The sequence below is a fragment of the Felis catus genome, chromosome A1, assembly GCF_018350175.1.
Source record: "Felis catus isolate Fca126 chromosome A1, F.catus_Fca126_mat1.0, whole genome shotgun sequence".
Taxonomy (NCBI): Eukaryota; Metazoa; Chordata; class Mammalia; order Carnivora; family Felidae; genus Felis; species Felis catus.
The window spans coordinates 89,767,430-89,784,967 of NC_058368.1; the positions used below are offsets into that span (position 1 = coordinate 89,767,430).

The 17,538-nt window shown below is 36.0% G+C and overlaps 1 protein-coding gene across 5 annotated transcripts in view; it reads right to left on the reverse strand.

Annotated features, from left to right (window-relative positions):
* CNOT6 (CCR4-NOT transcription complex subunit 6) overlaps positions 1-17,538 on the reverse strand; it is a 75,320-nt gene that overhangs the window by 12,103 nt on the left and 45,679 nt on the right. For 2 of the 5 annotated variants that reach the window (XM_011281483.3, XM_045057105.1), the window contains 4 exons: positions 11,524-11,710; positions 9,271-9,356; positions 1,013-1,117; positions 864-932 (listed from right to left, as the gene is read on the reverse strand). In XM_011281483.3, the coding sequence (XP_011279785.1) occupies positions 864-932; positions 1,013-1,117; positions 9,271-9,356; positions 11,524-11,710 (447 nt within the window). The remainder of the gene's footprint in view (positions 1-863; positions 933-1,012; positions 1,118-9,270; positions 9,357-11,523; positions 11,711-17,538) is intronic. The other 3 variants (XM_011281491.3, XM_045057113.1, XM_045057107.1) reach the window with 3 other exon arrangements.

The window sequence follows — 17,538 nt, forward strand, 5'->3', positions numbered from 1 at the left end:
CATGTAATTCCCAAACTATTTTCATACAATTTAAGTTAAAAGGAAATTAGGGGTCATTAGTTCAATTTCTCTCTCAAGTAAGTGCTTTAGCTGTCTTACAATTCTGTAGTATCAAATACATTTGGAACATAATAGGGTTTGAAAACTTCCAATATAAAGATTTTGGTATATTTATTATAATAAATGAGTCTGATCAATTCTTTACAGCCCAATTAAAAAATAGTGTGCAAGCTGGGGCGCCTGGTTGGCTGTCTGACTTCAGCTCAGGTCATGATCTCACGGTTCGTGAGTTCGAGCCCCATGTTTGGCTCTGTGCTGACAGCTTAGAGCCTGGAGCCTGCTTTGGATTCTGTGTCTCCCTCTCTCTCTGCCCCTCCCCCCATTCCTCTCTCTCTCAAAAAATGAATAAACATTTAAAAAAATTAAAAAAAAATAGTGTGCAAAGGCATCTTTTCAACATAATTTCTTAACAATGGCATCACTAACATTACGGGTGGGTAAATTCTTTGCTGTGGGGGGCTGTGCTGTGCACTGTAGCATGCTCAGCAGCATCTCTGATCTCTAACAATGAGACGTCAAGAGCACTTCCCCTATTTGTGACAATCAAAAAATGTCTCCAGACATTGCTAAATGTCCCCCAGGGGATAAAAATGCCTGAGGTTGAGAAGCATTGCTCTACAGCAGACCTACAGCATATTACAAAGGTCAGGTAAGCAATAATTAAGTCTTTATTATGATCTCCCAAGCCAAATCAATCTCAAGCATACAAATGTAACACAGCCCATAATCTAAAGAATGCCAACAACACTGTTAGATATGTAATATGAAGTAAAAATAAGTTAAAAAAATATAAGGCTACCCACCAGTTGGCCTTGTTCTGTCCGGTTCTTGTAACATAATCCAAGATCTTGGAGGTGGCTGTTCTGTTGAAACTAGTTGAATATAAACACAAAATTAAGTAATATTCTTACACATCTTCTTAAAAAAATCATTTAAGCAAATGACCACTTACTTCTTTTTGCAGTACCTGCCAAATTATCAAGCAAATAGTTCAGTAGCCTTCTTGTTCCATCTGGTTCCAGATAGAGGTTCAATATATCCTGGGTAAGTGGATTTCCTGGAAATATTTTTTAAAAAGGTAAAATGAAACCAAGAAAGGTAATAAAATATTGCAAAAGTGAAAAAACATACCAAAATTATCAGACCTATCACAATATATGTAACTACATAACATATACATATATTAGTAAGATACCAAACTAGAGGAAATATTTTTTCAGTTTCTGACATGAAGAATAAAAATGATTGAAGCCACGTTCTGCAGAAGTATCCAGAAAACAATTATTGTGGACTAATGTCAATCTAGAAGATATCTAATAGTGCTCTGTATCTGGCCCTGTGTCATCAACACTTTTATGACAATCAAAAGCAAGTGAAACTGGACGGGGAAGAATGGGAAAGAGGACAAGGGAAAGAGGACAGCCACTATAATGGATCAGAGAATCAAAAGTTAAGATGCAACAAAGCTAACACGAAGATATCCTCATGACAGATGTAGTCTTCATTTAGATTTTTAAAAACTCTACTAAATAAAGCAATAACAAGATGGGACAGATCTGATTTAAGATCAAGTTACTGGAGCGCCAGGGTAGCTCCATCGGTTGAGCATCTGACTCTTGATTTTGGCTCAGGTCATGATCCCATGATCCCAGGGTTGTGGGATTGAGCCCTCTGTCAGAGTCTGTGCTGAGCATGGAGCCTGCCTGAGATTCTCTCATTCTCTTTCTCTCTCCCCCTCTGCCCCTTTCCCCTGCTCATGCTCTCTCTCTAAAATAATAAAAACTTTTTTTTTTTAATTTTAAAAAAGATGTAGTCACTAAGGAAAAGGGAAAACCTCAGGACTGTGAGCCATCTGTAAATTCAATGACGGTTTCATAAGTGCTAAAAATGAAAGCAAATGGAATGATTTACATGTATCTACAAGAGTCTCAAATCCTCTCAGAAGGATTTATGTGCTTATGAAAACTAACAGTATAATGAACTGTTTTGAACAGTGAAGGTCCTGGATACCATAGCTCCACTTTAAGAAAGACTAATAATAAATTTTATAAATTGAAAAGGACAAATGATTTATAAATCATTATAAAGTGATTATAAGATGTTAACCATGCCAAATGAAAGAAGTTCAAAAGATACTGCCCCCCTCACTTTCTCTGCCAGAGCAGTTAGAAAGAGCAAAATAGGTTTAAGTAAGATCCAAAGTTTTATAATATAATATGAGTACGTCCAGTTTCAGGTGAAAATCACTCATCCTACCAAGAACTAGGAAGAATTCAAACTAAATGAATAAAGATAAACAAGACTCAACACCAAGATGACAAAAACATTAGAATAATCTGACCTAAACAGAGCAGGCATGTTTCAATGAGCACTTCAATGAGAAATTACAAACATGCTTGAAATAAATGAAAAAATAGGAAGACTCAACCAAGAAAAAGTTTTGGCAAATTAACAAAACATATTTTTAAAAATGGAAATATTGAAACTGAAAAACTGAATACATGAAATAAAAAGCTCGGTGGATGGGTTCAACAGCAAAATAAAGCATCAAAGGAAATAATCAGTGAACTGGAAGACAGTAAGGAACAACAGAAAGGAAACTGAACAACAGAACAACAGAAAGGAAACTGAAAAAAAAAAAAATGAAAAGAGCCTCAGGAACCTGTAGGACCACAAGAAAATTCTAAGGTTCATGTCCTCAGAGTTATGGAAACAGACAACAAGAAGCACAGAGCTGAAACAGTATTCAAATAACAGCTTAAAAACTCCCCAGATTCGGAGAAACACAAACGTGCAGATTCAACAGTCTGATAAAATCCAAATAGGACACATTCAAAAGAACCCACAACAAACCACACAGCAACTAAACTTCTAAAAACTAAAGACAAAGACAATGTTGAAGGCAGCCAGAGTAAAACACCTTCCCTCTAGGTAAGAGTAAGAACTAGGGGAAACACAACTTGAATGAGCAGATTTCTCATCACAAGCCATGGTGGTTAAAGGGAAGTGGCACAATAGCTTTAGGTGCTGAAAGAAAAGAACCGACAACCCAGAACCAATCCCCAGTGAAAACAGCCTTTAGGAATGAAGGAGAAATAAAGACATTCTCAGAGGACTGAAAACTAAGAGAATCTGTTGCCAGCAGGCCTACTATAAAGGAATCAGAACAGAAGTTCTCTAAATAGAAAGGAAATGATAAAAGAAGGAACCCTGGAACATAAGAAAAAAGACCATGGTCTTTAAAAAGGGGCAAACATAGGCTTTCCTTCACTTAAGGTTTCTAACTCATGTTCAGCCATTAAAATGTCTTTGTAACACTGACTTGGTTCTAAATATAGGTAGAGAAAATATTAAGACAATGATACTATAAACAGGGGGCATATGAAAGGTCATAGAGTTAGAGATTCTATTGTTTCACTCAAAATGTAAAATGATAGCCCTACAAGACTTGATAAGTTATGTATGTTATCACATGAAACTTGCTTCAAATATAACAATACAAGCAGGCTGAAAAGAAAAGGATGGGAAAATATACGTCATGTAAACCTTAACAAAAGGAAAGCAAGGGTGACTAATATCAGATAAAGTTGATTTCAGAGAAAATAAATTTACTAGAAAAAGTGACATTATGTAATGATAAAGGAGAAGACACAGCAATTCTAAACATGCATCCACAAAATGAAAGAACTAAAAAATATTTTAAGCAAAAACTGACAGAACTGAAAGGACAATAGAAAAATCTACAATTATGCTGATACTTCAGCACTCATCTCACAATTGACAGAACTAGACAAAAACAAACAACAAAAAGAACTAGACAAAAAAAAAATCCTCTAAATACCATCAATCTAACAGACCCTAGTGTTAATATAGAGGATCCAGTTGAGATTTATAGAAGATTCTACCCAATTCATATTCTTGTCCAGTGTCCAAGGGACACAAAATTTGTGGCTGGACACAGCTAAAGCAGAGCCAAGAGGGACATTTATAGCACCTAATGTATACATTAGAAAAGGAAAAGTCTCAGGGGAGCCTGGGTGGCTTAGTCAGTTGTGCATCCAACTCTTTATTTCGGCGCAGGTCATAATCTCATGGTTCATGAGATTGAGCCCCACATCAGACTCTGTGCTGACCGCCTTAAGTCTGCTTGGATTCTCTCTCTTCTTCTCTCTGCCCCTACCCAACTTGAGTGCTCCCTCTCTCAAAATAAACATTTAAGTCCCATCTGAAGAACCTAAAAAGAGCAAAATAAACTGAAAGCAAAAAGAAGGATTAAAAACACTAAAAAATAGGAATCAATGAATTGAAAACAGAAAAAGAGGACTTTTTTAAAAAGCGGTTTCTTTGAAAAGATCAATAAAATTGGCAAACTTCTACCAAGACTCACAAAGAAAATGAAGACAAAAATTACCAATATAAAAACTATAAACCCTACAGAAATCAAAAGGACAAGGGAATACCATGAACAATTCCAGATACATAAATTTAACAACATATATGAATGTGTCCATTTCCTTGAAATACACAAACTGTACTCACTCACCCAGTACAAAACTTAAATAGCCCTATACCTATTAAAGGAAATGAATTCAAAATTTAAAAACTACCAGAAATCTCCAGGCCCAAAATGTTTCACTGGAAAATTCTACTAAACACTTTAAGAATTAACTCTAATTCTACAGACTCTCTTCCAGAAAACAAAAGATGAGGGAACACTTTCAAATTCATTTCATAAAGCTAGCATTACCTAGATACCAAAACCAGACAAATTGAGCATAAAATAAATGAAAATTAAAGACAAATACCTTTATGAATATCGAGTCAAAAATCCTTAAGAAAATATTAGCATACAGAAGTAAGCAATATATAAAAAGATTTATAACCATGACCAAGTGGGATTTGTTCCAGGAATGCAAGGCTGGTTCAATATTTAAAAATCAATTACAAGGCTAACAAAGAAATCATATCAACTGATACAAAACAAGCATTTGACAAAATTAAACACCTATTCATGATTAATAACTCTCAGCAAAAGGGCAGAGGGAAACTTCCTCAAACTGATAAAGACAATCTACAAAATACCTACTGCTAACGTTATACATAATAGTGCACACAGAATACTTCCATATATCAGGAAAAAGAGGGATGTCTGTTCTCACAACTCTTATTCAACATGATGCTGGAAGTTCTAGTCAGTATGATAAGTCAAGAAAAGGAAAGAAAAAGCAGACATATTGGGAAGGAAGAAATAAAATTATCCCTATTTCCAGATGACATAATTTTCTACACAGAAAATTCCCAAAAATTTTACCATTAAGTATACCAAAAAAAAGCAACTCCTAAGACTCTAATATAAAAATATAAAAATCCATCCAATTCAAAAAGATATATGAACCATGTCTGACTTATTTTACTCAGTATAAAATATCCTGTACATCCATCCATGTTGTCACAAATAGCAAGATCTTGCGCTTTCTCTCTTTTTATGGCTAAGTAATATTCCACGCAGCATTATTCACTATGGCCAAGAAGATATGGAAGCAACCCAATTATCCATCCATAGATGAATGGATAAAGAAGATGTGGTATGTACGTACAATGGAATGTTATTATACTAAGTCAGACAGAGGAAGACAAATACATTATCTCACTTATATGTGGAATCTAAAAAGCAAAACAAATGAACAAACAAACAAAACCAGACTCTTAAGTACAGAAAACAAACTAGTGGTTGCCAGAGGGAAGGGGGTGGGGGTTGGGAGGATGGGTGAAATTAAAAAAAAAAAAAAAATCCATTGTATTATGTCCAGGAACATACACATGGAAAGCAAAATTTAATACATTATAATTTACAACCACTTGAAAAAAAAAGAAACCCAAACAAAAAGACTTAGAAATAAATCTAACAAAACATTTATATGGTTTATATACCAAAAACTACACAATACTGATGAAAAAAAAATCAAAATTCTAAATATAAGGAGACATGCCATATTCACGGATCAGAACACTCAACATATTAAAGATGTTAATTCTCCCCTAATTTGATATACAGGTTTAACACTATTCTGATCAAAATCCCAGCAATATTTCTTTTAACTATAGACAGGACTATTCTAAATATATATAGAAAGGCAAAGGAACTAAAATAGCTAAAAACATTTTGAAAAAGACTATTGTAGGGGAATCAGTCTATCCTATTTCAAGACTTAATTACCTTATTTCAACTTTCAAGTAACTATTGGCAAAGGGGCAGACACATACATCAATGGAAAAGACGAGAGAATCCAGAAATAGATCCACACAGATATGTCCAACTGATTTGAGAGAAAGGTGTAAAGGAAATTCAATGGCGGGTAGACTTTTCAACAGATGGTGCTAGGGCAACTGGACATTCACAGACAAAGGAATGAAACTTGAACTACTCCTTTACTTCTTTTAGCTCTATTTTAACTCAGATCACAGACTTAAATGTAAAACATAAAGCCATGAAACGTTCAGTACAAAACACAGGATCCATAAAAGGAAAATATGATAAACAACTTCATCAAAACCAAAACCTTTTGTTACAGAAAAGACCCTGTGTAACATCATGATTTATAATAAGAAATACATATCTGATCTTCATCCACTGTTCCCAAAGCTCCTAAAATCCTGAAAGTGATTCAAGGATTTCTTCCAAAGTGAAGTTGTAGAGGTGCCTCTTGTGGTGTCAATGAAGTAACTTTCAGCCTCCACAGGAGGATGGGGGCTGGCTGACAGGAACCAACCATGTGACTAGAAGGTTAGAACTTCCAGTCCCAGTCCCCCAGGAGGAGGGGCTGGAAGTCAGCTCAATCATCAAGGCCAATGATTTAATCAGTCATGCCTATGTTATGAAGCCTCCACAGAAACCCAAAAGCATGGGGTTCAAGGAGCCTCTGGGTTGGTGAACAAATAGAGACTCGGGAAGAGTGGTGCTCTCGGAGAGAGGGAGAGGGCATGGAAGCTCTGTGCCCTTTCCCCATATCTTGCCCTACTCATCTTTTCCATCTGGCTGCTCCAGAGTTATATCCTTTTATAATACATTGGGAATCTGTGAGTAAACGGGTTTCCTTATTACTGTGAGCCACTCTCACAAACTGATCAAACCCAAGGAGGGGACTGCGGGAACCTTGATCAGGAGCACAGGTGACAACCTGGCCTTGTGACTGGAATCTGAAGTTAGGGAGGCATGGGAAAGTAGCAGTCCTGTGGGACTGAACCTTTTATCCATGGAATCTGAGGCTATCTTTGGGTAGGTAGTGTCAGAATCTAGTTGAATTACAGGACATCTAGCTGGTATCCTAGAATTGCTTGTTGGTGTGGGGGAAAGCCCCACAGCGCTGGAACTGGGTGTGTTAAGTGGGTGAAAAGACTACACACTGGGGAAAAAATGTCTGCAAATCACATATTTGACAAAGGCCTAGTATCCAGAAAATATAACGGACTCTGAAAATTCAACAGTAAAAAAACAATTCAATTAGGACATGGGCAAAGGCATGAAGAATATCCCACAGATGATGACATACAGATGACAAGTAGGGACATGCAAAAATGTGCAATATCTTTACCTAACAGGAAAATGCAAATTAAAACCACAATGAGATGTCACTGCACATCTATCAGAAAAACTAAAATAACAATAGTGACAACACCAAAGCTGGGGAAGATTCAGAGTAACTGGATCACTTATTCATTACTGATGAAAATGTTAAATAGTACAGCCAGTCTGGAAAAGTCTGGCAGATTCCTAAAAAACTAAACAACACTAAAATATGACCAAGCAATTGCATTCCTGGGTATCTATCCTAGAGACATGAGGACTTATGTGCCATAATAATCTGCACACAGAATTGTTCATAGCTGCTTCATCCACAATAGCCAAATACTGGAAACCAGCCAGATGTCCTTCAACAAGTGACTGGTTAAACAGACCATGATTCATCCATACCATGGAACACTGCTCATCAATATAAAGAAGCAAACATGCAACAGCCTGCGAGAATCATCAAAGAATTAATCTGAGTGGAAAAAACTATTCTCAGGTTACATACAGCATGATTCTACTAACACAATATTCCTGAAATAACAAAGTTTTAGAAATGGAGAACAAATCAGCGGTTGTCAGAAGTTAACAAGTGAGTGGGGCAAGCTCAGAAAAGTAATGGATTTGTCCAAAAAATCGGTGAAACTCTATTTCGAAGAAAGAAACCTAAAACCTAGATGTCAAACATTTTAGAGGATCTTTCTGAAATGAAAGAGCAAGGGATCCTCAAAAACTAAGGTGCCACAAAGACTGCCCTATCACTCCCCAACGCTTCCAAGGCTTTCATACACATTAACACAATGTGGACATGTGTGACCAATGACCCTAGTGTCAAATAAAGTTTGTGAATCCTTAGAGAAATGAACACATTTTTGTAAAATAAATACTGTTAAGATTACAAAACCTGAAACTAAGAGGACATAAAACAGTAGCTGCTTCTGGGATGAGAAAGGGACCTAAAGAAGAACAAAGAGGGTTTTTACATTCTGTAATGTTCTATTTCTTTGTATTAGAAAACAGACACAAAAGTGACACAATATTAATTGTTCATTCTGATGTTGCTACATTTTATATTTTTGTTTTTCAAAGTTAAAACTTTAAAGGCTTTTAAGGAGCCTCAGCCAAAGGGTGGCTGGGTGGCTTAGTTGGTTGAGCATCTGACTTCAGCTCAGGTCATGATCTCACAGTTCATAAGTTCGAGCCCCATGTTTGGCTCTGTGCTGACAGCTCAGAGCCTGGAGCCTGCTTCAGATTCTGTGTCTCCCTCTCTCTCTTCCCCTCCCCCACTTGCACTCTCTCTGTCAAACATAAATAAACATAAAAAAAAATTTTAAAAGAAAGCCATTTATAGTATGATGACATAAAGTATGATCTGAGGAATGTATCATCAGAACACTGAACTGACTGAAACAAAGGATAGAAGAAAGAAAAGCCGGGCTAGGAGTAAAAAGGAATACAAAGATTAGCAGACAGTCTCCAGGTGGACAAGAGAGAAAACCACTGGGATGTACCTAAAAAACTGATGAAGTTTGGGGAAGAGTGAGCCTGCAAATCCCTGGCGACAAGATCCCCCTCTTACAGCTTCTTTAGACTCAAAGACACAACATACAAACCACAAGAAGCACAAATATGAGAAATCATACCTTTCAGGCCTAAAGTCTGCAACTGAAACAGTTTTCCCAGCTCAAAAGGTAGAACTCGTAACAGGTTGTTATTTAAATGGAGTTCCCTGTGGATGTAAAAATTCCACATAAGAACATATATTACCTTTTAACCCATGGCTAAAATCAGCACTATAATTTCTAATATTCTTCTCAGAATGAAAAATTTTGTATTATATTCCAATGTCATACAGTGCTTCTCAAACAATGATGTAGCAAAGAAACAAAACACGACAAAAAAACCCCAGACTGCCACAGACCAAACATTTTAAAAATAACAGAAAACCGGGGCACCTGGGTTAGTATCCAACTTCAGCTCAGGTCATGATCTCACAGTTCATGAGTTTGAGCCCTGTGTCAGGCTCTCTGCTGACAGCTTAGAGCCTGGAGCCTGCTTTGGATTCTGTGTGTGTCTCTCTCTCTGCCCCTCCCCCGCTCACACTGTCTCTCTTAAAAATAAATATTGAAAAAATTTTAAAATATTTTAAAATATTTTAAAATAATTAAAAATTTTTTTTTTAATTTCTAATTCAAGAAAAGAGAGGAGAAAAAAAAAAAAAAGACCAACAAAGCACAAGTCATATTTTTAAAGTGCATTAGATTCAATAGATACAAAACTGCTCTCACACGTTGTCTATTTCACTGCAGGCTGATGACACAGTTTACAAATGGGCACAGTCCACAGACTGCCCAAGAGCAGCACTGATCCAGCCATATGGAGTCTACTACACAACTTTAAGAAAGTGGAAATGATAAAACAGCCTAACAAGTGAATTGTTAAATGAGATTTAAAATGATCATGTAGCACCAACTGAAAATAGCTTATGACAGCTGCCAAATTAAGTTTACCATTAATATTTCTCCAAATTTTAAAGTTTCACATTAGACATAATGGAAGCTTTATTAACAATTAATATTTTTTTATGAACTATCAAAAGAATCTTGAGTAGTAAAAGAAACAAAGACCCAACACTGAGATACTTACAATTTTCTGCGGTAAGTTTTATTTATCAATTTTTAAAGGTGAGGAGAACTACTTCTAAAAAAAAAAAGAACCAGTATAATCCCTGGTTCTTAGAATTTAAATGAACCTCGGTTACTACTTAGTGAACCAGAGGCTGGTGAGGCCATAAACTAAACAAGTCTAAATAATTTGTTCCCATTTATTTCCACATATATCACATGGGAAAGGAGGTCTTTTAAGGAGATTAAAAATGGTCATGGTATATACTCAGTAATTAAGCCCAAAACAATGTCAAAAAGCTGGAGTGGGAATAACAAAGGTAAAGAAACTCTCATGAGGTCCTTATTCCTTTTTACTATGCAGCAAATGGTAGGAAGCAGCAAAACAGCCAGGGGAATAAAAGAAAAGGCAAGTAATATGATATGGAGCAAGATTTTTCCACTGGGATTAACATAATAACTAGAAATTAGCTTTACTTTCAACTTGGGTGGATCCCATCTACCATACAAAAAAACAGGGATAATAAAAGAAATAGCAATTACCATTTATTAAATACAATATGTGTCCAGCAGGGTGCTAGTAGTTTCTTACTCATTATCTCAGGTATCTCTAATCTCAGCCCTGGCTAGGTAGGCTTTACAGTAACTTTACAGAGGACAAAACACTCAGCAAAGTTAAGGAGATTGCCCCAAATCACACAACTTGTAAATGGCAAAGTCACAGGATTCCAAACTGAACTGTGTGACACCATATCCTATCTACTCCTCTACTCCGCACTGTAGTCCTCCAAATGCAGTGACTAATTCTAGCTTTTTTTTTTGAGTCCAGGCTTTATTACTATCATGCGTACAAGCCCTGGGATGGCCAAAAAGGTGTCATTCCTTGGCAGTGGTATCCTGGACCCTGTGTTAAGCATAATATGGTACCCCAGAATTTAGAGGGGAAAGCACCACAATCGTTTGTAACAGGAGAGTCCGTATGTAGGATTAACATAACTGCCTTTTATTTATTTACCCCCACTTTATCCAAAAATTTTGTTTAGGAATAAAGTATATTACACATAACATAGCAATAAAACAAATTTTAGGCAATGTATCTACCTAATTTATTATTTATTGACATTCAATTTTCCCAGAAAACTTTACAAGGGATACAATTATGTTTGCTCTTGTTCAAATACCATTTAATTGGTAGTGCAGTTTCCTAGCAAAATAAGTGTTCTATTTTGTTTGTAGGGGGTTAAAGTCAGAAAAGAAGTCGAATCTGCACACCTGAGTGATACCATGTTTCCGAGTTCTGCCGGTAAACTCCGGATTTTATTAGAGGACAGGTCCAGATACACCAGATTGTGAAGCTTGGCAATGTCTGAAGGAATGCGGGACAGGGAATTGTCACTCAGATGCAAAGCTGTCAAGTGAGTTAGTGACCACAAAGATGAGCTTAAGCTTCTTACTTTTCCTGTAAGAGAAGGAAAAAATGGGGAAAGGATTATATGGTGTTGTCTACAATTTGATCCCTGGATCAAATAACATTTAGATGTTTCAATGAATAATAATCTATCTTTCAAAACATTGTGAGGAAGGGTTTAAAAGGAGAAAGCTTACCTATTCTAGGACAACGTACTGCTATGATTAGGTTATAAGCTCTACTTAGCAAACTAAAAAAATCTCAGTGTTTAAAATGCATCATTGTTTTTTAAGAGCACAACAGCTAAGACTTTATCCTTTAAGGTTGCCTCAGCTACGACACGAAAGAAAGATATGAATGATTTATAGTAATGATAAATCTAGTATGTCACCACGATCAATTTGGATATGCAAAAAAAAAATCAAATCCTCTCTCGGAGGCTGTTCCTATCTATAGAAAACAAGAATTCTGCCTGCAAAAAAAAGGTAAACCATATATTCTCAGCTTAACAAAGTTTTAAGACCAGTGTACTCAAGTGTGATAACTGCATCAAGAATCATATAACTAAACAAAAGCTGTACTGAATAATTTACAAGCAAAAATACTTGCCCAGAAACATCAAAGATATGAAGTCATAATCAAACAGTAGTAGACCCCGGGTTCAGTAACTAAGAAAGTAATCTCTTTCAATGTAACATTAAATCAGTACTTTGGTACTTCTTGGTAAGATGACAATCATTTCTACAATCCATCTAAGAACTTTCCTCCAATCTCTTTAATGGTCTAAGATCTAGTCTGAGACAGAATGAAACAAACAGATGTAATGGAAATACACTAGTCTTTGAGAACTGATTTTCTATCGGCTGAAAAAGCAATCTTAAGATTTCTAATCAAGGTGGAGTAACAGAGACCAAATTTACTATCCTACCTGAACAACTACCACACCAGACAATATATATGATCAACAAATTTCAACGATTAGACTTCAACCAGTGCAGAAGAGTGATCCCCAAATGATCACAAACAAGGCAGGCCTTACAACTGTCTCAGCTTCCTGGACTGCAACAGGTAGGAGATCCCAAGGGCAGCACAGTGATCTCCCCTAAGTTCTGGAGCAGGGAAGCCAAGATGACCAGAATTTACAAAGGCAGAGACAGTACCAGAGAGGAAGAGATAAACAAAGAAGTCTGGAGATGGGAAAAAGTTCCCCTCAAGTTTTCAGTATAAACATGTGAGAAATTGCCTGAGCCAGAAGGAAAAACACCCAAAAGAAGTAAAAACAATCCCCACATTTCCACAGAACTGAAGCTAGCTAGTGCTGCCAACTACCAGAAGGAAATGTATCATAACTCACAAGGTGCTGGACTTATTAGTGGTATAAAATCAGGGGCACCTGGGTGGCTCAGTTGGTTAGACGTCCAACTTTGACTCAGGTCATGATCTCACGGTCCATGAGTTCGAGCCCCGCATCAGGCTCTGTGCTGACAGCTCAGGGCCCGGAGCCTGCTTCGGATTCTGTGTCTCCCTCTCTCTCTGCCCCTCACCCGCTCATGCTCTGTCTCTCTCTCTCTCTCTCTCTCAAAAATAAATAAAAACATTAAAAAAAAAAATCAGCCCTAAAGATTGCTCTGGTCTCACCTAAGAAAGTTTAAGAGCAAGCCTCAAAAGAACTAAACTGTTTCTGAGTAACCTAACTGTATCCCAAAATAAAGTTCAATACTGGTTATAGGAATACAAAAATATGCATTGCCCAACAGGGCAAAATTCACAATACAGCAACAAAACTACTCAAAATGAAAAGAGAGAAAAATACTAGAAAAAAACACATGCATGGGCACCTGTGTGGCGCAGTTGGTTAAGCATCCAACTCCCGATTTTGGCTCAGGTCATGATCTCACAGTTTGTGAGACCAAGCCTCACCTCAGGCTCTGCGCTAGCCTACTTTGGATTCTCTCTCTGTCCTGCCCCCACTCGTGCTCTCCCCCCCCCCCAAAATGAATAAAAATTTAAAAAAAAACAACGTCCATGAACTCTTGGACAACTTTAAACAACCTAATATATATGTAATTGGAGTCCCCAAAATAGGGGAGTTGGGGACAGAAAAAAATATCTTAGGAAATAACCCCAAAAGATAACCAGATATCCACATGTTTTAACTTTTAAGAGTTAAACCTTTACCTTACACCATATACAAAAACTGACTCAAAAACTTTTGGAAGAAAACAGAGGCATTTACCTTCAAGACCTGAGATTATGCAATGGTTTGTTAGATAGGACACTAACAGCATAAGCAACAAAAAATATGTTAAACTGTACTTCACCAAAATTAAAACCTTTTGTGCCTCAAAGATCACCATCAACAAAGTGAAAAGTGTGTTCACACAGGAGAAACTATCTGAAAGTCATAAATTTAATAAGATATTTATATCTAGAATATATAAAGAACTGATACAACTCAGTAAGAAAAGACAAATAATTCAATTTATAAGTGGGCAAAGAACAGGCACTTCTCCAAAGAAGATACACAAGTGGCCAACAAGCACTTGAAAAGATGCTCATTATCACCAGCCATCAGAGAAAGGCAAATCAAAAACAACAATGATACGCTACTTCATACCCACTAAGATGACTATAATAAAAAAGACAGAGTATTGGCAAGGAGTAGAGAAACTAGAACCTTCACATACTGCTGGTGGAAATGTAAACTAACGAAGCCACTTTGGAAAATAGTATGGCAGTTCCTCAAAAAGGTTATACAAGTTACCACATGAGCCAGCAATTCATTCCGATGAATATGCCCAAAAGAAAGAAAAACACGTGTCCACACAAAAACTTAAATGCTCACTGCAGAATTATTCTTAAGAGTCAAGAAACAGAAACAATCCACATGTCTGTCAACAGATAAATAAAATGTGGTATATTTAAACATAAGAAATATTAATACGTGTTAAAGCACGATTGAACCTTAAAAATAATTCGCTGAATGGAAAAAGCTAGTGACCACATATTACATAATTCCATTTATTTGAAATGTCCAAGAGAGTAACAAATTCATTCAGACAGAAAAAAGATTAACGCTTTCAAGGTCTGGCTAGCTGAGGTGAAATGAAAGCTAATATGTATCGGGTTTCTTTTGGAGGCAATGAAAATGTTGTCAAAACTAATTGTGGTAATGGGTGCAAAACTCTGTGAATATACAAAACCACTGAATGTGCATTTAAGTGGATGAATTATGTGAATTATATCTTGGGCTATCACCAAAAAGAAAAAAAAAGAAGACAATGAAGAGATGCAAAAAATTTTCTACTTTTCATGAAAACTATAAACCTAGACACAAAAAGCTCAATGAACCCCCAAGTACATGAAAACTCCACGAAGAATAAAAAAGAAAACTACAGGAAGGCACATCTTAATCAAATGGCTTAAAACAAATGATAAACAGAAAATCTTAAAAGCTGCAAAAGGAAAAATAATTACACAGAGAAACAAAGATAAAATGTCTGCAGACTTTTACTTGTGAACAGTACGAGAGAGATGACAAGCAGAGCAAAATCTTTAATATACTGAAAGAAAAAAAATACTATGAACCTAGCAACCCAGTAAAAATACCTTTCAAAAAAGAAGACAAGTTAGAAGATGAAAAGAGCTACAGAGATGGATGGTAGAGACGGCTGCACAACATTATGAGTGTTTTGTTTTTTTTTTAATTAAGTGTATTTTAAGAGAGAACGAGCACAAGCAGGGTAGGGGCAGAAAGAGAGGGGGGAGACGGGGGGGGGGGGAGGGAGGGAGGGGGGGGAGAGAGAGAGAGAGAGAGAGAGAGAGAGAGAGAGAGAGAGAGAATGAATATCCCAAAAAGGCTCCACACTGTCAGCGTAGAACCTGATGCAGGGCTTGCACTCATGAGCCTTGAGATCATGACCTGAGCTGAAACCAAGGAGGACGCTTAACTGAGTCACCCAGGTACTCCTGAACATATTTGATAAAAACCTTCCCACAAAGAAAATTCTTGAACCAGAAAGGCTCATTGGTGAATACAACCAAATATTTAAGGAATAACTATAACAATTCTACACAAACTGATCCAGAAACGTGAAAGCAAGAAGATCCTTTCGAACTCATTCTATGTGGCCAACATCACTCTGATACCAAAACCAGATAAAACTAGTACCAAAAAAACTACAAATCAAATCCTTCATGAACAAGAATGCAAATTTTAACAAATCAAATTCAACAATAGATTAAAAAGATAATGACCAAGTAAGACTTGCGCTAGGAAATTCAAGGTTTGTTAAACATTCAAAATAATTTTTCAAAAAACTTTTTTAGAAAAGAAAATCATATACACAGATGTAAAAAAGCATATGACAAAATCAACATTTAAAAATCAGCATTTAATCAAATCAAATCCTGATTTAAAAAAAAAAGCTTGCTTGTAAGCTAAGAACAGAACTTCCTAAATCTTGAAGAAGGGTATGTATAAGAAGGTTAGTGGTAAGGGAATGAACACTTTCCTCCCGAGATCAGAAACAAAGCAAGATACGTCCACTATCACCATTCCCAATCAAAATTATGCTGGAAGTTTTAGCCTGTGCAATAAGAAAAAAAGTCGAAAGAAGTCAAGTCATGGTTATCTGCAAATGGCACAATCATCATGTAAAATCCTAAGAATCTACAAAAATACCACCAATAAATGAGTTTAGCAAGGTTGTAGGATAAAGTATCAATATACAAAATATCTACTGTATTTTTATATACAGCAATGCATAATCAGAAACATATTTACAATAACATTTACATTAGTACCAAATTACAAAGTAGAGGAAAATATGACAAAAATATGTGTAGGACCAATATATTAAAAACTACAAAACACCCTGAAAGCAAGTAAAGAAGTCCTAAAGAAGCAGAGAGATATACAGTGTTCACAGATCAGAAGATTTAATGTTGTTAAGATATTAGATCTCCCCCAAATTGGTTTAGAGTCAACACAATCACAATCAAAATGCCAGCATGTCTGAAAATGGCAAATGGATTCTAAAATTTGCATGGAAATTCAAAGGCCTTATAAAATTCAAAACAACTCTGAAAAAGAGGCTGGAAGACTAAAACTACCTGATTTTAGAAATTATATAAAGAACTCTCAAAACTCAGTAATAACAATCCAATTTTCAAAACAGGAAAAACATCTAAATAGACACTTCACCAAAGAAGACATACAGCTGGTAAATAATCATATGAAAAAATGCTCAACATCAGCATCATTAGGGAAATGAAAATTAAAACCGCAATGAGATACCACTACAAACCCAAAAGAGTGGCTAAAATTAAAAAGACTTGACAAGTGTTGGTGAGGATATGGATCAAAGATATCTAGTAAGAATGTAAAATGAGACAACCTCTTTGCAAAATAGTTTGAGGTTTTTAAAAAGTTAAACCTTACCTACCTTATGATCAATTTCATTCTTAGGTATTTGCCCAAGAAAAATGAAAGTTATATCCTCTATAAAGAAGTGTACATAAAGCTTTATTTGTAGAAATTATCAAATATTTTCATCAACAAAGAAATGGATAAATAAATGCTGGCATATACAAATAATAGGATACTACTCCGTAATAAAAAGTATGAACTATTAAAAACCAACTGCATGGATGAATATCAAAATAAGTAGCAAAACTAAACAACAACAACAAAAAGTACATACTGTATTACTTCTTTTAAATAAAAATTCTACAAAATGTAAACCAATCCTATGGTTAAAGAAAACAGAACAGCAATTACCTGGGATTGGGGGAAGGGACAGAGAAATGAAGGAGGTAGAGAAAGGAATTACAAATTTAGGGGAATGATAGAGATGTCCCTTGAATGTGGTGATGGT